The 25,206-nt window shown below is 36.9% G+C and overlaps 1 protein-coding gene, 2 long non-coding RNA genes and 1 other non-coding gene across 4 annotated transcripts; 1 reads left to right on the top strand and 3 right to left on the bottom strand.

Moving 5' to 3' along the window:
• Positions 1 to 5,525: 5,525 nt before the first annotated feature.
• LOC113317399 lies at positions 5,526 to 8,979 on the top strand. The gene is made up of 3 exons (XR_003343511.1): positions 5,526 to 5,649; positions 7,516 to 7,623; positions 8,559 to 8,979. It is a non-coding gene; the product is annotated as an uncharacterized LOC113317399 (long non-coding RNA).
• A 598-nt stretch (positions 8,980 to 9,577) lies between these two features.
• LOC113319452 lies at positions 9,578 to 11,200 on the bottom strand. The gene is made up of 2 exons (XM_026567706.1): positions 10,816 to 11,200; positions 9,578 to 10,102 (listed from the first exon to the last, which is right to left on the bottom strand). Exons 1-2 carry the CDS (start codon positions 11,143 to 11,145, stop codon positions 9,842 to 9,844), a joined length of 591 nt encoding a protein of 196 aa, XP_026423491.1. The 5' UTR covers positions 11,146 to 11,200; the 3' UTR covers positions 9,578 to 9,841.
• Positions 11,201 to 11,792: 592 nt separating this feature from the next.
• Positions 11,793 to 11,874, bottom strand: TRNAS-AGA. Its single transcript has one exon. It is a non-coding gene; the product is annotated as a tRNA-Ser (tRNA).
• A 3,451-nt stretch (positions 11,875 to 15,325) lies between these two features.
• Positions 15,326 to 16,931, bottom strand: LOC113319051. Its single transcript, XR_003345044.1, has 2 exons — positions 16,477 to 16,931; positions 15,326 to 16,008 (listed from the first exon to the last, which is right to left on the bottom strand). It is a non-coding gene; the product is annotated as an uncharacterized LOC113319051 (long non-coding RNA).
• Between the last annotated feature and the right edge of the window lie 8,275 nt (positions 16,932 to 25,206).

The following is a 25,206-nucleotide window of genomic DNA, read 5'->3' as shown; positions in this document are numbered from 1 at the left end:
TACCTCCTCCTCTAGAATTCTTAGCTATTAATTGTGATAGCACTTTTAAGGATTCTCATAAGTCAGATGCTACTGGTCCAATCATATGTAATTTTGCAGGTGCACAACAAGCATCAAGATGCATCCATGTGAAATACATCAGAAATACAGAGAAAGTTGAGTGTATGAGACTATGGGAAACAGTAAAATGGGGAAAAGAATCACGATTAGAGAAGATACATTTTGAGATTGACGCAAAAGTGATGATGGATGTAGTAAACAAAGGAAATAATTTTATTGATTTGAGTTACAATATGAATTTATTTTGAAGTTCTTCACATGATTATTGCTTGTTTATACTATAAATGATGTTCATGGTTGATTGGTAGATAGTTTAGGTGGCCAACTGAATTGATTTTTTGATTTAATCTAATGTTAGTATTTAGTTAGGAGATAAGTAATCTTCGAATAACTTTTACCAAAGTAAAGAACACAAGTAAAGAACACAAGGCGAAAAATTTACCAAAAATCTAATGTTAGTGTTGAGTTGGAGTAACTTTTTTCCAGCATATGAAATACAAAATTTACCAAAAATATATTCCATAACTTTTCTAGTTTGGTTGGATTTTACCACAATAAATTTTATTGTGCATTTGAGAAAACAGTTGAAGCTTGTTGCCAAGTTTTTTGATCCATACCATGTCATTCTAAAGTAATAGGGTAAATCGTCATATATTCATTTGATACCTCCTCCTCTAGAATTCTTAGCTATTAATTGTGATAGCACTTTTAAGGATTCTCATAAGTCAGATGCTACTGGTCCAATCATATGTAATTTTGCAGGTGCACAACAAGCATCAAGATGCATCCATGTGAAATACATCAGAAATACAGAGAAAGTTGAGTGTATGAGACTATGGGAAACAATAAAATGGGGAAAAGAATCACGATTAGAGAAGATACATTTTGAGATTGACGCAAAAGTGATGATGGATGTAGTAAACAAAGGAAATAATTTTATTGATTTGAGTTACAATATGAATTTATTTTGAAGTTCTTCACATGATTATTGCTTGTTTATACTATAAATGATGTTCATGGTTGATTGGTAGATAGTTTAGGTGGCCAACTGAATTGATTTTTTGATTTAATCTAATGTTAGTATTTAGTTAGGAGATAAGTAATCTTCGAATAACTTTTACACAAGTAAAGAACACAAGGCGAAAAATTTACCAAAAATCTAATGTTAGTGTTGAGTTGGAGTAACTTTTTTCCAGCATATGAAATACAAAATTTACCAAAAATATATTCCATAACTTTTCTAGTTTGGTTGGATTTTACCACAATAAATTTTATTGTGCATTTGAGAAAACAGTTGAAGCTTGTTGCCAAGTTTTTTGATCCATACCATGTCATTGCTAAAGTGATAGAAGTATCTTATAGACTCAAGTTCCTTCGGGTTCTAAAACATACTCCAAATTTCATGTGTCACGCAGCTCAAGACTTAGTTGGGAAAAGGTATGCTACCTCGTCACAAGGTCCAAATGATACTTTCTCGAAAAAGCAACGCATTATAATAACACGTTCACATTATGATGCTTCCTATAGTAATCAATACAACCATCAAGATGTATCACTTTTACCAAATATGCATCACAAGTTCGAGATGATGCATTATTATGATCAATGACACATCATATACTACTCACCATTTCCAAAATTTGGATTCACGTCAAGACGCATCATTTTTACTAAATGTTCAACACAAGTTTGAGATGATGCATAATTTTGATCAATGACAGATCATAGAGTACACACTACAAGCTTGAGATGATGCATCATCCCATTCAATGAGGCATTCTAGAGTATTATGCCATTTGAAAAATACAGGGTGTTACGTGTCTAATTAGAAGAAGAAAATTGGAGATGCAAACAAACATAATGGTCTTGCATTTAGATGTGATGTCAATGCCACATCTACCTGGTTTTCCTAACTCTAGAAAATTTAAACGTTATTACACTAGAATTCTCTAGTTAACTTAGAAGATTTTTTTAAATGGTTTGTCTCTACCATCGGGTACCATGAATTTTGGTATTCATATGGTCTCCTTCCACCTACACTCTATTCACTCCTAGCGATTATGCCAATGTATTATTTCCATGAAAGCTAGAATGCCATCTTGATTGTGTCCCCTCACTTCCCTTTCTTGATTTTGTAATCCATATATTTTCCAAACCCGTCATATATAATTACCTCAATGGTAATAATGTGTGTTTCCCTCTTTAGAAAACAGATTTATTTTCAATATATGAAGGGATGGCTGGTGCTGCATGCCCGCATTTCATAATCTGCACAACCATTTGCTACATTGGACAAATAGGTTTTGGTGGTTTCTTCGATATGTATGTTTTGAAAGTGAAAATGAAATAAAATACATATCAGCATAGTTCAGCATCGACTTTGTGGTACACATACCCGGTATCCATATCACAAAAAGTCGGTGACTCGTGAACCAGGAACGGTATGCATACCCAGTAGGCAAACCGGAAAAAATATGTTGGTTTTGATACCGAAGACTGTACGTATACCCGGTATGCAAACCATAAAAGATCATTGAGCTCCTGAACTTGTTTGTTGTCTTAAGGTTATCCATACTCGATACACGTACCATGACAAAGACATTCACGAACAGGTACAGTACACTTACTTACCCTATCGAATATTTTCAGATGCATCAAAATCATTTCTACGAGATAATCGACATTTGACCAACTCTCTAAAAACACTATCTAGACATTTTTGATCATATGTGTGATTCATGAAAAGTCTTAAAGTGTTATATGAAAATGGTTAAATATATAGTTCAATTGGATAGTTTCGGCAGGATTATATTCTGCGCCGAGGTTTTGTGCTTGTGGGGTGGGGTGAAATAGCAAACCAGCTAACCTACATGAACAAGTCATTATACACGGTACTATTACAGTCCATCCTAAACAGAGTACATATCCTGATATTTTAATCTCAAGTCAAGTTCTTCATCTAATGGTGATTATTGATTGCTTGGTTCCAAATCTATCTTAGCTTAAACCTAAAGCAACTTTGATCTTGAAATTCTATAAAAGGAGAACCTCTAACAACTGGATCTTTGAATCCCTGACACTATTCTTGTGTGTCCTATACTTGTAAACTAGAGTCGTCATCTCCTTCAAACCCTTTCTAGGGTTTAGCGACTAAAAAGACTTCACATGGGGATTCGTGAAGCTAGGTCCAACTATCTTTATCCTGATAGTTTTTGTATCCTGATATTGTTTTGATTGTTGAGTTTCTCACTCAAACAAGATATATAGAAATCACAAAGTATCTTCGTCTCAGACTTTGTGATTCCACAAGTTTTGACTTGTGAGGTGAATAATAATCTAGGATGCCCTTCAGGAGTCATAAGACCGGATTTTGAGGTTTGCTAGAATTTTTATATTGCAATCGATTTCCTACCTCACATTGATCTTTGATCAGAACGGAAATCACAAATAAGCTTATCTATGGGAGGTATATTGGTTTAAAGTCTTCAATTGAGTTGAAACAACTTTTAGGATATAAAGGTTTTTCCAACTATCTTTATCCTGATAGTTTTTGTATCCTGATATTGTTTTGATTGTTGAGTTTCTCACTCAAACAAGATAGATAGAAATCACAAAGTATCTTCGTCTCAGACTTTTTGATTCCACAAGTTTTGACTTGTAAGGTGAATAATAATCTAGGATGCCCTTCAGGAGTCATAAGACCGGATTTTGAGGTTTGCTAGACTTTGTCTATTGCAATAGATTTCCTACCTCACGTTGATATTTGATCCGAACGTAAATCACAAATAAGCTTATCTATGGGAGGTAGATTGGTTTAAAGTCTTCAATTGAGTTGAAACAACTCTTAGGATATAAAGCACGTTAGCTAAGGGAATCATTTGTGCGGAGTCCTGCTGGTTCAAGAAGCGTAAGGAGCGTGACTGTAACTGAATTGCTGTGAAGATTTAATTCGGTCTCAAATACATTCTAGTATGAAGTTCTGATAGTAGGATATTGTTTGTTGCGGTTTAATACAGTTTGGTGTTCAAGGACTGGGTCCCGATATTTTTCCTGCATTTTAGGTTTCCTCGTCAACAAAATTCTGGTGTATGTGTTATATCTTTTCCGCATTATATTGTTTATCTTTATAATTGAAATATCACAGGTTGTACGTTAATCAATCAAACTAGATACATTCATTCTTGTTTGTTGGGTATGAGTTGATTGGTTCTTGGATATTGATATTTGGAATCATCCAAGTACTCTCGCACAAAATCAGGTTCAAGGATTCAGTTCTGTAAACTTTCTGATTGTGACAAAAAAAGATATAAGCTCTTCGTATAGTTCCTTGATTGAGTTTCATTAAGTTGAACTCTCATAATTGTATTCGAGTTTAGTCCATACATGTTTCCTAAGAAAAATTTGGTGGTGTATTCTGGTACCCCCATGTTTTCAAAACCATTTTGTCATTTCCGCACCCTTAACCGGAAAACATACAAATAAGTTTCTACGCAAAGATCTAAACTTCATATACGGTAAACTCAGCATGATGAATATACCGTTGAGCCATTCCTCTAAAATTATAGTTGTAAAAGGTGAATAAGTTGTGGTTTGGAGTTGAAAATAGTGTATTTGTAGAACACGATATTATGGGCGTGGGATGACCTAGCTATTATTGGCTCAAAGTTGTTCGAACGTCTCAGTCTGAGATGAGACACTTCCCAGAATGAGCTGAGCGTCTTAGTTCGATTCAGTCGTCCCTGGTTAAGACACTCAGCATAATCTAAGATGGGATGGGCCAACTCTCAGATTTGAATGGATGCACATCCCATTTAGTTTGCCCACCCAACTGTCTTTGATCTGGCCCAAAAAACTATAAACCAGTTCCTTTTCATTGTTTTTGTTTTTCTAATTTAGACTCTGTTAAGAATAGTCTTAACTTAGTAGCAACTTAAAAATCCTTACAGTTAATAAATTTTGGGCAAAAGATTAATTAGGCTAAGTCTTGAGATGCTAGTTTTGCTTCTAGATTAGACAAAATGCGTTGCCTATTCTTCCCTTCTGCTTATCTTTCCAGATATATCTCGAATGCTAACTAGTAGTCAGGTTGTTGCGTTGTTTCATTTAACGCAACTAAAATTTTACTTTTCACGGTATGATTCAGCGAGATTGTTTTATTTTCTGCTCCGACGGCTAAGATGGTTGCGTTGTTCTATTCAGCGCGATCAAATTCTACTGTCCGTGGAATGGTTCAGCGTATCTAGATGATAGATTGGAATGATCATAAGATTCGGATGGGTATTCTAATTGACGTGGACTCCCAATCTAGCATCCAGATTGGAAGACCATAAGACTAAGCCTTAAGCCAATGGGCTTCAATAGACACGTTCAGAGAGACGAGTATCCGGCTTCTTCCCATCCCTTCTCCTTAAATTATTCAAACTCCAACTCCGAAATGCTTACCCAAATCATCGTTTCTTTGATTCGTCGCTTAATCTATCTTCCTACTCTAAACTCTAGCTATAATCTTGTTCCTATGGCAATAGCAGTCGAACTCCACTCCTCCTCAACATTTCGTCGAGTAATGCATACAGGACATAAAGCAAACAGGTATTTTAATTTGTGATTTCAGGATTTATTTTAGCAATCTTACTGTCATCTTTATGATTTAATCATATTTAAGCAATGTTAATAGAATAAAGTCCCTGTGGAGGTTTCTATTACAATGTTACTGTCATGAATAGCCATCAGCAATAGAACTAGTAACTTGGAATTTACTTAACGTTTCCTGTTTTGATTTTAGGGTCCGATATTTTTGATTTTGTACATCAAATTCTATTTCTATGATATTGATTTGGAGATTAAGTTGGTGATGCGAATTTAGTGTTTTGAGGAACGGATTTCTTGTTTCAACTGTTAGTCTGTTACAATTAGGTTCTGAATAACTGATTAGGATATCGAAACAACTGTGCATTTGATATCCTTCTTCTATTACTGAGATTAATTTGCTATTACTACACCTGTATCTTGTGGCTTTGAGCTGAATTGATTGGAGAAATAGAAATTTAGTGTTGAAAAGAAGGGATGTGGCTGTGCATCGTTAAGTGTTGGGGCACTGTCACATTAATCAGCTCATACTAGCAGAACTCCATGTCACTCGGTAGTGTTTGATTTATTCATTCTTTTTTTGTTTGATGCAGGTGTTAGCTATTCTGATTCCTATGTTAGATTCTCTAGGTGAAAAACCTTAGATGGTTTCCAGTTTTCGGGCTCTGAATGTTGCATTAATATCCGTTTGTTACTTGTTTACCTTGTCTTATTCAATATCTTCGCATATTCATAAGATCTGCTAATTCAACGAGTCTTGCAATGAAATTTTGACAAAAGTCATTGCCTTGTAGTCCATATTAAACCAATATATCGCTCCTACAAAGTTAATTTTTTTGAGTTTGTATATTCATTATTCAATATTCAATCTAAAGGACTCATTAGCTCAAAATGGTAAGAGCGCTCAAACCTCTAAGGTTTGTAGAGGATGATGGTTCGAATTCATCTGGGTCCTTATCTATTTTGTGGTTTTTGTGCTTAGTTTGAATTCTGTAGCTATCTGAAAATTCATCTGTATTACACCCAAGTTTTGTTAGTTGAATCGAAGTAAGAGAGACTGAAACACAGTAAAATACTTGGTTGTATATTGCTATCCTTTCTAAGCTGCTCTGTCTTCTGAAACCTCTTAGATGCCCTTGTTCCACAGATTACTTTTAGCAGTAGTTTCCTTGGTTTCATTAACTTCACCTTCATCTTGTTTCCTTGTTATATGTCGGTAAATTACATGTTGATCGATGGCCCAATTCGACCCATGAATCTTGCTTAGTTCCTCTTAGGCGTATGACTGTGCATCTTCCACAATATCCGCCATCAACCACCGTTCTTTAGCATGAAGCCGCTGCTCATCCATTTCTTATCGATCTTTCGAAACTTTTTTTATAGTTCTTGTTGTGATTAATTATTGAGAAATCTGGATAACTAACCCAGGATACTAGAAGACAATGAGGAGGGTCAATATGTAATCGTATACTGTATCTAGGAAATGAAATGAAAACAATGGATACTTATTGGAATTGAAACACCACTGAATAACCAAGACCAGAATTAAAACAACGGATACAGTTTTCTGCAACTCTGATTGACGACCATCACATCATTTTGCTTCAAGGCGCAATGAGACGTTGAACCCAACAACGTACATTATAGCGCCGTTGGATTGGTTTCTATTCCTTGAGCCGTCATTTTCGACTTAAATAAGTTTATATTTTCCCATTTACGGATCAAGAGCATCTTCTCATCCATGGAGATGAGATGTACATGTTTATGGAAATTTAACCCAAATTGTAGACGTTTTAGCACTGTACAATTGGCTCAACTTCTTTTAACTCTCACCTACGACTTAACACTGTCATATTTTGTCATTTACAGATGGAGATCATCTTCTCTTCGACGCTGGAGAAGAGATGTTGGAGGAAAGGTTTTAGCTTTTTGCAAATTGTTTTAATCTCCTTCAGCTTGTACCTACGAGCTTAACAGGTGATGTTAAAGTTGGAAATGAGATGTTGGAGGAAATTGAACCCAACTGCTCACATCATATCAGTGTGCAATTGGTTCAATTTCCTTCAACTCTCATTTACAGATTCAACATGCTCATATTTTCTCATTACAGACAGGCATCATCTTCTCTTCGACATGAAAGTTGGAAATAAGATGTTGGAGGAAATTGAACCCAACTGCAGGTAGGCATTGTGCAATTAGTTCAAATTCCTCCAGCTCTCATTTACGACTTGAACGTGTTCATATATTCTCATAGATTGACATCCTCTTCCTTCCAGTGTAAGTGAGAATTGCAGCGATTAAGGAAATTGAACCTAACTGCACACAACTGGTTCAGTTTCCTTCAACTCTCACTTGCAACTTAACACATTATTGTTTTCGCTTACCATTCTATTTGTTGTTTATAGTAAATGCTAGATGTAAGATATTGGAGAAAACAAAATTGAAACGCCGAAAAGAGTAATACTAATCAATTTAGTCTTCTCCAATTCTTACTTCAAACATTGACATCCTTCTTTTGCTCATACATGTAAATTGTAGATGAGATGCTGGAGGAAACTAAACCCAACTGCCCACATTTTAGCAGTGTGCGACTGGTTCAGCTTCCTTCAACTCTCACTTACGACTCCATGAACACTCTCATGTTTTCGCTTTCTATTTATTTTTGTTGTGTTTTTGCAAATTCTTACTTCCAGAATCAACATTCTCATTTGTTCTCATTCATGAAAGCTGGAGGTGAGATGTTGGAGGAAACTGAACCACATTTAAGTCGACTGCCCCTTAATATTGGTTCAGTTCCCTACAACTCTCACTTTCAACTTAAAAAATACTTGTCTTTGTTGCTTGCATTGAGCAAACTCATAATGCTAACTATTTATAAGCCCTAAAACAACAATAACTATCACACATTTCAGAAGGCAAAACTACAAGTTTCTGGAGAGGAGAATACTAAAAGAAGACACGGGAAAAGCATGTTAGTATCCTTTCACTGGAAAATGCTCAAAAAGGACAGTTTCTGTTTTACTTTTGGGGCATTTTGTCACCTTAGGCTACTAATGTTTTCAACATGGTTGCATTAGTCTTTCAAGTCTGCTGTATGTGGGTTACTAGTTTTTCTGTTGTATGGGTGAATTCCACCGGAAGTCACCAAATTTGCATCGGCTTATCACGTGGAAGCAGCATATAATCCCTGGGCCAGCCGAGGAAGTATGCATCTTTGTTTTTGTGTGAAAATGGCTCTCCCTCCCCTGGGCTTTAGCCTTTCATTGTTAGTGGTTCATGGTTCCTTAAGCTTTTAACTATTGTATTAGTGATTACAATTTTCACAGACTAATTGCAGAGAAAAATTATATTCAAATATTTTGAAGTCCAAAAATATATTCTAAAAAAGAAAGATTTTGTAACTAGCAAATGAGGAAAACCACTCCTGATTAGTTTTTGTGAGAAAAACCACTCCTGATCTTGTCACTAGCAATTGCAGACCCCATGACAAGCATATAACATCAACTTCACATTTGCATCCTTTTTGTGTAGTCTAAATTCTTCTGCTGCACTAGAATTACTTAGCTGTATAATAACTAGTTCTCGGTAGCAGCATAATTACAAGTCCTCTGCAGCTGCATAATAACTAGTTCTTCACAGCAGCATAATTACTTCACACGCCAAAGGCAAACGATACTTAGCCAAAGCCATGGTGTCGTATAAAACAGTTGTATTTTAAATCATATTTTTGGAATTCAACACTATCAAGTTAGTTGTACACTAACATATCCAAGGGAAATGGAAATGCATGGCTTATTCTACTGTTACACAACATTCTAGAGCCTATAGTTGACGTGTTAGTGTCTGAGATAATGTATACAAGTTATTGACATGTCTCTCAAATACGGCTGCTGATATGAACGGACACAATTGAAGAAACAAAAGGACACAATTTAAAGAACAGACAAATGCAGTCAATAAACCCAATCAAAATAATTACACGAATTTAAGGCGACCGATTAAGTTTCTACTGCGTACATTGTATTCCTCGATCCTCACAATCTTCTCGACAGAATAGTAATAGTATTTAGAGAGGTGGACATACATTCCCATCAAGTCTAATTTTCCAAAATTTCCTTATGATATGACTTAGAACTTACTGCTGACAAAATAAAATGGTCCAAACTGCGACCCAATTGGCAAAATTAGCTACTACTCAAACCTGAAATTTTACCTTAACCTTTTTTTTTACTGGCAATTGATTTTCATTAGAAACCAAATCAAGCTGTTCTCGTGACACCTTCACAAAATATGCAAGCGCTGGATCAAATAATGGAGATCCTGGTTGAAGTCTACAGATGCCCTCAATCCCCATCTGTTGAATACCGTTCTCCCCTGGACCTTCCAACCACCCAACCACAAATGCACAAGCACAACTCTCTGCTCCTCCTTTACGTTTGTGACGTTTCCGGTTTATCTGTTAACAATGCACGTAATATTGTATCAAATACTAGCATTCCCCATAATCAGATACCATTTCCATGGTATAATGTAATGAATAAAGTTAGCGTATGAATAAAGTGGGTAATGTTCTCAGGTGTATGCAAGAGTTTGATAAGATAAAAGTACTATCAAATACTAGCATTCCCAAATCATACTTCTGGTTCTAAAATTCATTACACCCATCATGATTCCTACATAAACTGCTAAACCAACCAGTGGATATTAGATGTTTGATTCAATAAATTTACAACTAGACCCATCTCATTCTCTTCTAGTAGACTTATAAAAGGATTCTCATTCTCTATGTCCTGAGTCCTGACTACCACCACCCAAAACCTAAAACACATTTCTAAGAGATCAAAGAAATTGCAGTGAACCTACACAAGAATCAAAACCCTAAAACACTAAACGCATGTTATAGAGCCAGATATATGAAGATTCAACTAACCCAAAAACCCTGAATCAAAACAACATTGTGGATATAAAACAAAAGCAAACAATGAATCAGTCATTGACTCACTCACCGATTCAAAAACACAAAACTAAAATCAAACCACAAAATATAACTAAATCAAACCACAAATCAACTCATTGACGTATCACCACCACAAGCAGAACCTAAAACCCTAACTTAAAAACACATGCAGAAGAAACGAAAACAATAAATCGGTCACTGAGTCAACTTACCGATTCAATTACTCCATCATAGAACTTTTTATCCTCATCGCCTTGATCAAGCAATGCACAAACCATCAATCCACGACTCACATCAGAACACTCTTCATCCTGTAGCTGCACACAAGCTGGTCGGAATCTGTTCAAGAAATCATCCAGTTCTTTGACGGTTTTAAAACCTTTGGCACTAAACTTCTCATCATCTTCTTTATCAAACCCAGCATATCTTACAGTCAAAATGTTCTTCGCCTTACTTAGAGATACCTTGCCAACAGTGTACCAGGCATCATCTTTAGTGGAACGGAAATCTAGGTTTCGTTTGGTTTTTCTGGGAAGACCCATTTTTTTTTTGCCCTGGAAATTTTTCTTCAGAGAGAAAAAATAAAAGAACAAGGAAAAAGCAAAATGCAAATACTGTATGAGATGGTGATATGGTAAGTGGAGCAGAAAAAGTTTCTGAAAATTTTCACACGATAATCGTACGGGGAAATGAGAAATGAACGTGTGTCCAAAAATCCAAAAAAACAATACTTAACCTACACCACTGCTTGTTATCCTACACTTCATTACTGCTTTGTGAGCTGCATGCTGCTAATGTGAGAGACGTTTGATTTATTTATTTTTTCGATGGATGAGGGTGTCCACATTTTGGTGCATACGTCCTGATTATGTTTCAGCATATAAAGAGGCACCGAAAACTTTTTCGTTTACATTTCAATAATAAGATTTCTGACTCCCTCTGCCCAGTAGCTACAAAATCCTATATGGTTGGTTTGGATGTAGGTTATTGTATGAAATGAGAAGACTGATGATGGGTATTATGGTGGAGGCATCAAAATGGCAAAAGTTTTGTACGAAGGTGCAAGATTCGGACGAGGTGATCACTGGTCAGCATTCTATGGGCAATAGTGGGAGGGTAACTTTAACAAGGCTTATGGGATATCAAGACACTCCTGTAACGTTGGAGTGCAAAAACAAGACAAAAAATACGTGGTCGGCAGGATTCGAACCTGCGCGGGCAAAGCCCACATGATTTCTAGTCATGCCCGATAACCACTCCGGCACGACCACATTGTTGTACCCTTCAGACACGTTAATTATATAACAGTAAAAAAGCTTAATTCAAAAGAGCCATAAGATTAAAATTAATGGCAAAAAAAACCTGCCTTCTACCCAAATCACACCCTTTTGGGGAACCAATTACATAAAGATACAAATGAGTATCAGCACATTCATGCGATTGATAACATCAGACAATAAATAAATGGTCCAAAGCAAGTTAAGCAGAAAATCTATTTAAGGTTTTAATTTTAAAAGCATTGAAGGGCTCCATGAAGAATGGAATACTGTGTCAGCCATCTTTACCACCCTTTTATCCAATCCCGCACTACAGTATCTTGATGCTGCATACTTCTCCTTGCACCTGGTACAGAGGTCCAAACAGCCGGTGAAAAGGGACATTCCCAGAGAATATGTTTGGTTTGTCTCTATAGCTTGATAGCCTTGATTACAGAGCTTGCAATTTTCACCTGTATACCCCAAAACTCGTGCCATACATTCACTGCTTGACACAATATCTTTGACACACTTCCAAATGCAGTGTTTGAATCTCGGTAAGGTAATGACCCTCCATAGTTTCTTCCAGAATTCAGTCATTCCATTTCCAGCATCATTTGATTGAGCTTGATTTTCTTTTATTCCTTCCTACCAGTTTGTTGTATGCCACAGTAAATGAACCATTTCTAGTCAAGGTCCACACCAGTCTGTCGTCCCTTGCTTGAGGTAGTCCCATATGCAAAATTCTATCTGCATCCTCTTGGCAGAAGATGTGCCGGATAAAAACATTTGGTAGTCCCAAATGCTCTACGGGATTGGCATCTTAGACAAGAAAATGTGAAAAAAAAAATAATTTCTTTTAGGTTTTCAAGCATCAGAAGAAGCATGATTTACAGAACACAAAGTGATTACGTTGCCTGCTTTCCCGTGGACAACATGGAAAGAGCGAAATTACTGTATCTTCTGCGGTAAATTCACAACTACTGACACACTATCTCGAATTCCTTATCTGTTGGGAATCCACCTTGATTTCTCTTGCTTTCAGGCTTTAGTTCGTAGAGCCAGTATCATGGTGCTCTATAAAGGTAACATAGCTCGCGAAGGTCACCACCCAACAACCCTGGGTGGTTTTCCGCTTTCATCTGACAGTCGCCAACATTCACCTCCCTCAGGTGCCTACACGCCAACACGAGACAAAATAACTTCTGTAAGTATGATTTTGCACTTATTCACAAAATTGACTAGTGAAGCAGAAAACACTGAAAGCATACTCTGGCAAACTGAACTACTTGAAGAATAAAAAGGTCATAGACAAAATAATGTAATTTGTTGCAAAACGACATGAAGAATAAAGCACAAGCTGCACAATTAAGTTAGCAAGGTGTAAACATTTTGTTACTGATTCTTTATCCTTGATTTTCAAGCAAGAGGGAGAGACAGCAGTTTTAGGAATAAAATTTTGAAAAATCTCACAGAACGCATCAGCATTTACCTAGTCGATAAATCTCTGCGTATGAGCATCTTGATTGTGATCCGTATGTATATATAACTGAGAATTTTGAACCCAATTGCATTCATTTGAGCTTTATGCAAACTGGTCCAAATTCCTTTAAATCTTACCTACGACTTCGACAGGTTATCATCTTCTCTCGATGTTGAAGTTGGAAATGAGATGTTGGAGAAAATTAAACCCAACGGCTGACAACATATCAGTGTGCAGTTGGTTCAATTTTCTTCAACTCTCATTTACGGATTCAACATGATCATATTTTCTCATTTACAAACTGGCATCATCTTCTCTTCGATGTGAAAGTTGGAAATCAGATGTTGGAGGAAATTAAACCCAACTGTAAGCATTATAGCATTGTGCAATTGATTCAACTTCCTTCAGCTCTCATTTACGACTTCCACATTATTTTCTTTTCGCTTTCACACTATTTGTATTTGTTGTTATAGTAATTGTTGGATGTGAGATATTGGAGAAAACTAAATTGAAATGCCGAATATTTATGAATTTAGTTTTCTCCAATTCTTACTTCAAACACCGACTTGGATCCTTCTTTAGCTTCATACATGTAAATTGTAGATGAGATGTTGGAGGAAACTAAACCAGACCCCGCACATCATAGCAATGTGCAACTGGTTTAGCTTCCCTCAACTCTCACTTGCAATTTCATGAGCACTCTCTTGTTTTCACTTAACAGCATCAATGATATCGTTCTTGCTTCTTCTCATTCATGAAAGTTGGAGGAAATTGAACCACGTTTGAGTCGACTGCCCCTTAAAATTGGTTCAGTTCCCTACAACTCTCACTTACAACTTTGAAAGTACTCTTTGTTCTATGCATTGACTAAAACTCATAATGCAAACTATTTATAAGCCCTAAAATGAACAACAATCACACATTTCAGAAGGCAAAACTGTTTTTGGATATTAGAGAATATATATTAAAGAAGACACAGGAAAAGCATGTGAGTATCCTTCCACTGGAAAACGCTCAAAAAGGACAGTTTCTGTTTTACTTTTGGGGCATTTTGTATGGAAAAGTTACTTTGAAGCCGCTATGTTCTTCAACATGGCAGCATTATTTTTTCAAGTCTGCTATGCTTTTCAAGTCTGCTATATGGGTTAGCTGAATGTTTCTTTGTGGAGGCATATGATTGCTGGGCCAGCTGAGGAAGTATGCATATTATTTCTTTGTGGTAAACGACTGATTTTGTATGAAAATGGCTGCCTTGGTTTGTTGTCTCCTCCCTCCTTCCCCTGGCCAAGTCTTTCATTTTTAGTGATTCATGGTTCCATAAACAAGCTTTGAACATTTCTACTAGTGACTACAACATTCATAGACTAATTGCAGAGAAAAATTATATTCGAACATTTTGAAGTCCAAACTATATTCTAAAAAGAAAAAAGATTTTGTCACTAGCAACTGAGAAAAACCACTCCTGAATTTGTCACTAGCAATTGCAGACCCCATGGCACATAACACCAGCTTCACATTTGCATCCTTATTGTGTAGTTAAGTTCTTCAGCTGCAGAAGGAAGTACTTAGTCATTGAAAGTCCTCTGCAGCTACATAATAACTAGTTCTTCACAGCAGCATAATTACTTCACCGCAGTTGACGGCAAACGCAAGAACGATGCATTGTCAAGGACATGGTGTGCCGTATCAAACAGTTGTATTCTAAATCATAGTTTGGAATTCAACACTATCGGATGGTTAGCTGTACACTAATATACCTGAGGGGAATGGAAATGCATGGATTATTCTGCTGTTATACCACATACTAAAGCTTACAGTTGACATGTCAGTGTCTGAGATAATGTATACAAGTTATATTTTCTTTTTTTGCTGTTTTCATTGAACTGAAATAACCAACATGTCTCACAAATACGGCTGCTGAAATGAATGGACACAATTGAAGAAACAAATGGACACAATTAAAGAAACAACTAATGCAGTCAATAACTCATAACTGAATTAACACCTTCAATCAAAATAATTACACGAATTTAAGACAGACTGATTAAGTTTCTACTGTCTCGCAAATACGGCTGCTGAAATGAATGGACACAATTGAAGATACAAATGGACACAATTAAAGAAACAACTACTGCAGTCAATAAATCATAACTAGATTAACACCTTCAATCAAAATAATTACACGAATTTAAGACGCCTGATTAAGTTTCTACTGCGTACTTTGTATTCCTCAGTCCTCACAATCTTATTGACAAAATAGTATTTACAAAGGTGGACATATAATCCCACCAAGTCTAATTTCCCAAAATTTCCTTATGATATAATAACTTCGAATTACTGTTGACAAAATAAAATGGTCCAAACTACGCACCCATTAATTGGCAATTAGCTACTACAAGCAAATTCAAACCTGAAAGTTTACCTTGAACTTTTTTTTGACTGGCAATTGATTTTCATTTGAAACCAAAATCAAGCTGTTTTGACGGCATCTTCACGAAATATGCCAGCGCATGATCAAACAATGGAGATCCTTGTTCAAGTTTGCAAATACTTTCAATTCCCATCTGTTGGGTGCTTCTAGCCTTTGGACCTTCTGACCACCCAACTACAAATGCACAAGAACAAGTCTCTTCTCCTCCTTTACGTCTATGACGCTTGCGGCTTATCTGTGGATAATACATGTAATATTGTATCAAATACCAGCATTCTACAAAATCAGGTACCATTTCCAAGGTAAAATATAGTAAATGTTTTCTATATCCTGACCACCACCACCCAAAACAAACACATACTAAGATAAGATATCAAAGAAATTGCACTGAACCTACACAAGAATCAAACCCTAAAACCCTAAACGCATATTATAGAGTCAGATAGAAGAACATTCAACTAACCCCAAAAACCCTGAGTCAAAAACATAGATTGTGAATATAAAATAAAAGCAAATAATGAATCAGTCATTGACTCGCTCAACGATTCAATAACACATAACTAAATCAAACCACGAACTCAACTCATGGACATTTTTCTTCTGAAGCAACTCATAGGCATACCACCTCCAGAACCTAAAACCCTAACTCAAAACACATGCACAAGAAACGGGAAAAAATAAACCAGTAACTGAGTCAACTCACCGACTCAATTTTTCCATCATAGAACTTCTTATCTTCTTCGCCTAGATCAAGCAATGCACAAACTTCAAAGCCACGACTCAAAGCAGCACAGTTTATCTTGCAACTGAACACAAGCTGGTCGAAATCTGTTCAGAAAATCATCCAGTTCGTTCACTGTATTAAAATCTTTGACACTGAATTTTTCATCATCTTCCTTATCAAACCCAGCGAATCTGACAGTGAGGATGTTCTTCGTCTTGCTTATGGACACCTTACCAACAGTGTACCAAGCCTCGTCTTTGGTGGAACGGAAATCTAGGTTTCGATTGGTTTTTTTGGGAAGACCCATTTTTTTGCCCTAGAAATTTCTTCTTCAGGGGAAAAATATAAGAAAGGGAAAAATCAAAATATGAGATCGTGTCATGGTAAGTGGAGCAGAAAAAGATTCTGAAACTTTTCACACGATAATCGTACGATACAAATGAGAAATGATGGACATGTGTCCAAAATCCTAATAGTAATCAGAATACTAACCACTTAACCTACACTACTACTTGTTATCCTACACTGCAGAACAACTTTGCTCGTTGAACGCCACTAATATGAGAAGGTTAGCTGCACGCCACTAAGAGCATCTTCAACAGAAGGTGTAAAAAATCCTACATGGTTTTCTATTTAGTCCTTTTATTTATGGGATCCACAGATAAAGTAAGTATAGGATCTCATATCTAAAAAGCCATCTCCATCACTAGAGAATTTTAATAAAAAATTAGTGAAAAATATGATGTGGAGGTGGAGTCGGAGGTGTAGATAACACTTTCTTAAACACCTTCTTACATTATCCCGTTGCAAATTGTTTTCGTCATTGTAAGATTTGTTCAATGGATGACACCATATCAAAGATCCAAGTGAAGTGTTAGATAATAAATGAACTAGAGAATTGCAAAATTTAATCAATGGATTGAACCATCACAGTCAAATGAATGTTAAATTTCTTTTAAACATCCCTCAAAAGGTAGATTGTGTAGTGGAGCATTAGACTTCACGACGTTCATCATTTGAAGACGAAGAACTACCAAGGAGAGCTTGTGGAACTTCATCAACAAAAGGTATGTGAAGACTGAAACTCATCTATAGACTGGAAAGTCTATTTCTACTCTATCTATTATATTGAGACATAAATCGTACTGTTATATAGTTTTCTATTATGCACATTTGATATTTCGAGCTGAGTTTAACTCGCTTACATATTTCTCGAAATATGTATTGGTAAGATTTCTCTTCGACCAAGTTCATCTTATATTCTTGAAGAAAGTCAAAAGATGATCATGTGAAAATTGCCGAGTAGCATCTTACATGGTTTGTGTGATACAATCATCTGGTGTAGACTTGGAATGTTTCCTTATGATTACTTCAATAACTTGAAAATTGCTTTGATGTTAATAGTGTGTGAAAACGGATATTGTCATCCTCTAAGAAAGTTTCAATGACTGAAATAGAGTTTAGAACACTTAACCAACATTGGATTATAAACATGTTATGCATTCTTGCATATATGTATCCATGTCCTGGAACCATAGTATGCATACCCGTATGCTTACCCGTTGGTTTTAGAAGTCCGGGAACCTAAGTAGACGCACCCGTACGCATAATGGCGTAAGGTTCAGCTTCGAGATTTTCTGTCGGGTCTGGAGGTATGCATACCTGTTCGCATACTGGAGAAAACCAAACTTGGTCCGGCTACTTGAGTATGCGTACCTGTTTGCGTACTTGAGTGGTTAAAGTTCTAAAATCGGCTGTGACATGAACTAATACTTTTATATAATAAGGAATGCAATCTTTGCAAACCGTGGCTATAATCTTCATGAATTGATTCGAGTGAATCAAACCGATTTTGTTTCAATTGTGTTCTTGTATACTTCTATGAGAATATAGCAATTGAACAACTCTTCAACTAGTTTCATTTGAGTTATTTGAACTAGTTATGGTTAAGATGAACAAGGTTGATATGAGAGTGTTCATATGGCTAACTTCGGTTAACTACTGTTGAGCCAACATAATTTACATGTTTAGGAATGGTTACTCAAACCTAAATGAAGGTACATTTCGTTTATGTATAAAAATTTAAGTTCGATCTAACGGTTGAAAGATATTAGCTCGAGTCTAATCAGGTTTTTATCTAACGGTGAATATTGAATGTTTTGATACCAAGGTAACTTAGATTGTGAACCCTGATTTGGAAACTATATAAAGGAGAACTCTAGCAACTGGGAAACCTAATCCCCACACTTATGTGTGATACTAATTGCGACTAGAGTCGATTCTCCTTTAACCTTAGGTTTTTCACGAAATCCTGTAGGTTAACGACTTGAAGACTTCATTGGGATTATGAATCCAGACCCAACAATTTTCTATGTAGCTGCGTGTTCTGATCTTACTTTTACTATCGTATTGAGTACTATCTTCTCTAAGATTTGCTCGAGATTTTATCTTCGATAGGTAAGATTAAAGGTAGTCACAAACATCTTCGTCTCATTGTTTGTGATTCCACAGTATCTTGTTTTGCTTCCATACGATTAAGATTATTGTGAGGTGATTGATAATACTTGGCCGTTCTTCGGGAATATAAGTACGGTTTATCATTCCTATTTACCTTGATTTATCAAAAGACGGAACAAAACTCGTAGGTATTTCTGTGGGAGTTAGATTTATCTATTCCATTAGACTTTTCTATGTGAGACAGATTTGTTTATCAAGTCTTCGACTTTGCGTCGTAGCAACTCTTGGTTGTGGGTGAGATCAGCTAAAGGAATCAAGTGTGTAGAATCCTGCTGGAGTTCAGAGACGTAAGGAGCGCAACTGTACCTTGATCAGTGTGAAATTGATTAAGGCTCAACTACATTCCAGTCCGAAGTTCGTTGGTAGTAGTCTAGTGTCTGTAGCGGCTTAATGCAGTGTGGTTCCCAAAGCTGGACTAGGTCCCGGGGTTTTTCTGCATTTTCGATTTCCTCGTTAACAAAACTTCTGGTGTATGTGCCATTTCTTTTCCGCCTTATATTTTGTTATATAATAGAAATATCACAGGTTGTGCGTTAAGATCAATCAATTAGATAATCCAACCTTTGGTTGTTGATATAAATTGATTGACACTTGAACATTGGTATTTGGTACCATTCAAGTTATTTCTCTTATTCAATTGGGCTCACAAATTCTTATTTGTTTGATTGCGGATTAAATTGAGAAATAGAGATATTGCTCTTTGATATACTTTCCTATAGATTGAGTCTGACTGTCTAATTGATTATCTTGAAAGTATATTGGAGTTTTTCCACTCAGATTGTCGAACGAAATATTGGGTGTGGTTGTTAGACTCCCGTTTTTTCAATTGGTATCAGAGCAGGAAAACACGCTTATATCTTATAAGTCTGTGTTTGTAGCGATCTGTCAATGGATGAGAATATATCTGATAAACGCATCGCCAGAAATAAAAGTTTTGTTTCTATGAAATCTATTAAATAGAAAGATTTTTCAACCTCGAATATAGATGGACCCAGTTGTTTTAGGGTAAAAATTGATTCTCCTGGAAATGGAAATTTGGGTGTGTCGCGAGAAATGAATCTAAACCCTAAACAAATGCACTGCACGGGAGTACTTTAGATTCAAGAGATCAATCTGTACTATTCTGACCTAAACCAAGAAATGGTCGTTCCAGTCTTGATTTGGTCAAAAAATGAAGGATAAAGGTTGATCTTAGGGAGGGAAGCGAAGAAGGTGTTGAGATCAGAATGGTTAAATCTGAAGGTGTGGCTATTTTATGAGAATATAGAACTGGCTTGCGGATGTAAGCTACCAGTTTTTGGTATTTTTTCTGGATACTTGTGTTGATAACCAAAAATTGTTGTTGGTTGAAATAGGTTGAAACCTATTTATACAAGTCATAGTTGAACGCACACTGATCTCATAGGAAGTGGGAGTAGTGGAGTGATGGAGAAGTGGGGTTGTTGAAGACACGTCTCTACTATGAGGGGATACAGGTCGGTTTATACCCACTAATTCTGTGCGCCACTAACTGTACGCCTTTCCTGACACTTTCTTATAATGGGCGTGTTGCACGCCGCACGTTGTAAACCGCCAGACCAATACCCTTATGAACATCCCCCACTTTGTGACATGTTTGATGTCTCGAATATTTTATAGAAAATATGTCGCAAGTTGTTGAGTGGTTCTTGCCTAATTATTCTGACTAATCATGCGCAAGCTGGGTGGAGGGTAGTCATGTGTGACGAGCCAATTCATGAGACTTGCCGCGTTACATAGCATGTTACGGTATTAGGTTAAATAACTAAGTTATTTGTGAAGCTGATACTCATAAAATATTTTATGTATTCGATCCATGTAAAGCATCGCTTTTGAGCAAGCAGCTCAAAATAATCGATGTATGTGAAACATCGTTATATTGATCCTATCTTGGTTGGTCGCGGAACCTAGTGTCTTTAAAAAGAGCATGACCGACCACTTTTAGGAAGTTGCTGGGAACTATTTATGCATGCCAAAGGTAGGCCGGTCGGTCCCTATAGGATAGTGATGGCTGGTAGCCATTTGGACATCCTATTGGTCGGTATAAATTAAATCTAGACCGGTTAAATTGGCTAGCCAAATTGGATGGCTGAGATGATTTGCAGCAGTTATTGGTTGCCGCTAATTTATTTAAGACTCATACAAGAAGCGCGGACAACCATCTTTGGGCAATCGTTTAGGAGCCATATGGGCAGGCCACGGAGTGGCCGATTGTTCCTTATAGAAGGGAGGTGGCCAGTGATCATGGCCACATCTTGTTGAAAGCCTAAAATAGAAGCTAGGCCGGCCGATTAGACTGGCGAAGTTGGGCGGCCGAGATGGTTCGCAACAGTTAATAACTGTCGTTGATTCAACTTAGGTTTAAAAAGTATGTGTGGCCAATCCATTTTGCGCCAACGTTTTTAGTGTTGGCCGGTGCTGGGAGTAAGGGTGCACACGGTATGGTTCGGCTCGGTTCTTGCCAAGACCAAGTACATGTACCTCCCTAACCCCGGTTCCAAAATTTTGGACCGGTACTTGTATCTTGTACCTCGGTTCCGGTACCATTCGGTACACGTACAATACCAGGTACGGTTCCGGTACCAATCGGTACTTTCTGTAAGGATTCCAGACAGATTTTCCTGTCAGTTTTCCAGACAAATTAAGTACCTGTTTTACCTGTTTTTCAATATATTAATCAATATCTCAATCAAAGAACAAAGTAACAACTAACAAGTAGCAATAACACTAGCAAACCAAAGTGCCAAACAACCAAAGTCTTGAAAATCTGAAAAAATAACAACTAACAAGTAGCAGTAGCACACAAACAGACACACTGACCAACACAAACAATACTACAATAGTCATAATTCTTAAGTTTTACTGTCTTAAAAACTAATAGCAAGTTAGTTGAAGTTGTAGCATTGGTGGTGGAGATCTATTCCATGGCTGCACTGATGGTGGTATTATTGTTGATAGGACCCAGTAACTCTGTAAAAGAAAGTAATAGCAAGTTAGGCAGTTAGTAACTATTACTAAAAAAAAGTAACAAGAAAAAAGAAATTTGTGAATAGAATATGTTACCTTCTTAGTACACTTTCATAGTACAACATTAAATATATTCTGAACATAAGAACATCAATTTGCATATAAAATACATCAAATTGAATGATTTGTTGTACATGATCATGAACACAGAACACAACAACAAACAAAGTGCCAAAGTACACTTTCATAGTACAACATTAAACATATTCTGAACATAAGCAGATTAAGAACATCACTTTGCATATAAAATACATCAAATTAAAACAGTCATAACCTATAAGCATCAATTCAGCAAAATCACAACATGAACCCTAAAAGATATTAGAGATTGAATAAATTGAACCCTAAAAGCATCAATTCAGTAAAATCATAACATGCAAAAATCTTTAAGATTTAATTACCTCCATCAATCATAACCTATATGCTTGAATCAACTAATGAGAAAATGTTACAGAGATGATAAGGGTTTTACCGTTTACTCTTTTGGATTCTCAGTACAGCTTCAAAAAAGTGGTTTTTGAGCTTTCCTCTTCTAATACAACAAATCATCAAAAACCACAAACAACTCATGATTAATAATCTAAACTATTGAAGTGGGTTTTGATTAATTTACAAAATTAAGCTAACAAGTAACAAGCGCACCATTGATGGACTCAAATTTGAAATTTTTTCTCCTTCTTCTTCTGAATTGAGAGCGACGAGAGGTGGTGTAAGTGTAACTGGTCACTGGTGTTCCGTGTTCGTGAAGTTGAAGTCTAATGGAGAAGAGAAGAAAACTCTTCCCTGTAGATCGCCAAATCTAATGGAGTTAAGTTCAGAGTTCTTCTTTCTCAGAGAGAGAAGACGGAAAAAGAAAAGTAAAATGAGAAACTCTAGCCTTATTTTTCTATATATACCACCCTTAAATCTAATGGCTATTATTAGTTTATTACCTATAAATCTAACGGCTATTACTACTCGGTACATTCGGTCCGGGACGGTACGGGACATGGATATGACCATGTACCTGTACCTCCCTAGTCTCGGTTCCTATTTTTTGGACCGGTACCTGTACTCCCTTCCTCGGTTCGGTACAAAAACATGTACGGTTCCACCGGTTTTGGGCCGGTCAGGGTTTTCGGCTCGGTTCCTACGCACCCTTAGCTGGGAGCTATTCGATCGGCGAGCACAATATCCGGGCCGCTGGTAAACGTATCCTATCCTTGCACTTTGGTTAAGGTTGAATCTAGGACGGTCAATTCGGCTAGCGAAGTTGAGCGACTAAGATCGTTTTGCTGCAGTAGTATATTGCTGCTAATCTAAATTAGGGTTTTATAACTCACTCGGCCAACCCACTTTGGGTAATCGTTTGGTGGATCTTCTTGCAAGTTGGAGGGATTCTGATTGGCCAAGGCATTAGTAGGCCCGCTGGTGTGCACGGTGGTGCTGGTCCGGTCGCATCAGGAGGCGTCCAAGCTTGATAAACCAACCGGCCAAAATGTGTGATTGTGATCGTTTTTTGAGACTGACATGGGTAGCCTAGATTAAATTCCTTAAGAAATTAGGCGCATCGACCAACCAACTTCCAACTTCATTTAAAAGTGCGTGTGCGTATTTAAAACAATCTGATTGGTCGATGGGAAAGGGGGACGCCAAGAGGCAACATGTAGTGTGGCCGATCGGCCACAGGCGGCGCCTGCTGGAGCAGATCGGCTGGCCAAGTGGCGTGTTCACTCCTCCCGTTGCTGCTGCTTTTACTTGCCGCAGTTCCTCTTTATTTCTTATTTTCTACTTTTTGGTAGGATTTTGTCCCTACTAGTCCATGGCGGATTAAATTCCTAGCTTGCTTAGGTTTGGTTTTTCGACCAATAGGGTTCGAGACATTGCATATGACGTAAAAAACCTAATTGTTGCAAATTAATTAGGTTAAAAATTTGAATTTTGTGAGCTATCACGAAATTGATCAAATTTGATAAATTTTGTGTGTTAATACAAAATTGTTTAATTTTATTCTTAGAGAGAAGTTAGCGCGTCTTCTGACTGAGTACTTTCATGCAGACCTTAATCTTGATACTTCGGGAAATTCATGTTACTCAGCTGCGACTAAACACTAATTGTCATGTCATACCAATATTAAGAGTTAAGCTGGGGAACATAGCATAGGAAAGATACTCAATAAGCCGCACATCAATAAATAATGCAGGCGTGAGATTAATAAAATTATAGAATGTTTGGGGTTGTTGCTACATGCACCATTCTGAATAAATTTCATATAAGTATACTGAGCTCAATACATATGCGAGTAAAGAGGCCTGGGCACTCGCCACTTTTAAATGGCTCAACTTCTTTGCAGAATGACAACGCATTAAATACAGGGTTTCACAATTTTACCCCTTAACTAAAAACCACCATCAACATTAAGTCCCCTGCTTAGTACATAATAGTGACATTGTTGCGGAGTAAGCACTAGATGGTGAAAAATAAAGATAAAAATTACGAGGCAAAGTAGAAAGATGTTACCAGGATAGAGGCCGTCTTGGTATTTGAGCAAGACACGTTCGATGAAGTATCAAAGCATGCAATGATCTTCCTCCTAGCACATGTCGATTTTCTCCAAGTAGATAATTATCTAATCGGTTAATATTCCACATCTAAGGCCTTTATACACGGCAGGTAGAAAGTCCTTTCTTTTCCCGGATCTTATCAATTTGCGGAATATAAAAGAGAGCACCTGAGCCTTTTCTTTTCATACCGATCATCACAGAGTTGCACTCATCTCATTTCCAGGTATTACTTCATATTCTCTTGTAGTTTTTTTCTTTTTTCTTTTACTATGTGGTTGTTGATATTACCATAATGCTTATCTGTAGTACATGATGGGAACTCCTGGTGATGATTATTTTTCTAATTCTCTGGGGAAGAGTTTTGAAGTTGACAAACACAGGGTTACCGCATTCGAGGAGGTATTAGCTAAAATTGATCATCCGTTTCGTGAAGCTGGTCGAGCCATACAGGGTATGCCTCTCACACATTTACGCATCGTCCGAGATCGTGTTCAAGCTTTCCTGACTTCGGTTAGCATGGAGGATAAGTGGAGGCACGATGAAGTGTCTCAACCAACAAGCGCCAGGGTGATGTGTTTTCAAGTTGTTGTAGTAATAAATAATA

The sequence above is a fragment of the Papaver somniferum genome, chromosome 10 (genome assembly GCF_003573695.1).
Source record: "Papaver somniferum cultivar HN1 chromosome 10, ASM357369v1, whole genome shotgun sequence".
Lineage (NCBI taxonomy): Eukaryota > Viridiplantae > Streptophyta > Magnoliopsida > Ranunculales > Papaveraceae > Papaver > Papaver somniferum.
Note: the sequence above shows the minus strand (reverse complement) of the source record. Positions and strands in the feature narration are given on the sequence as shown.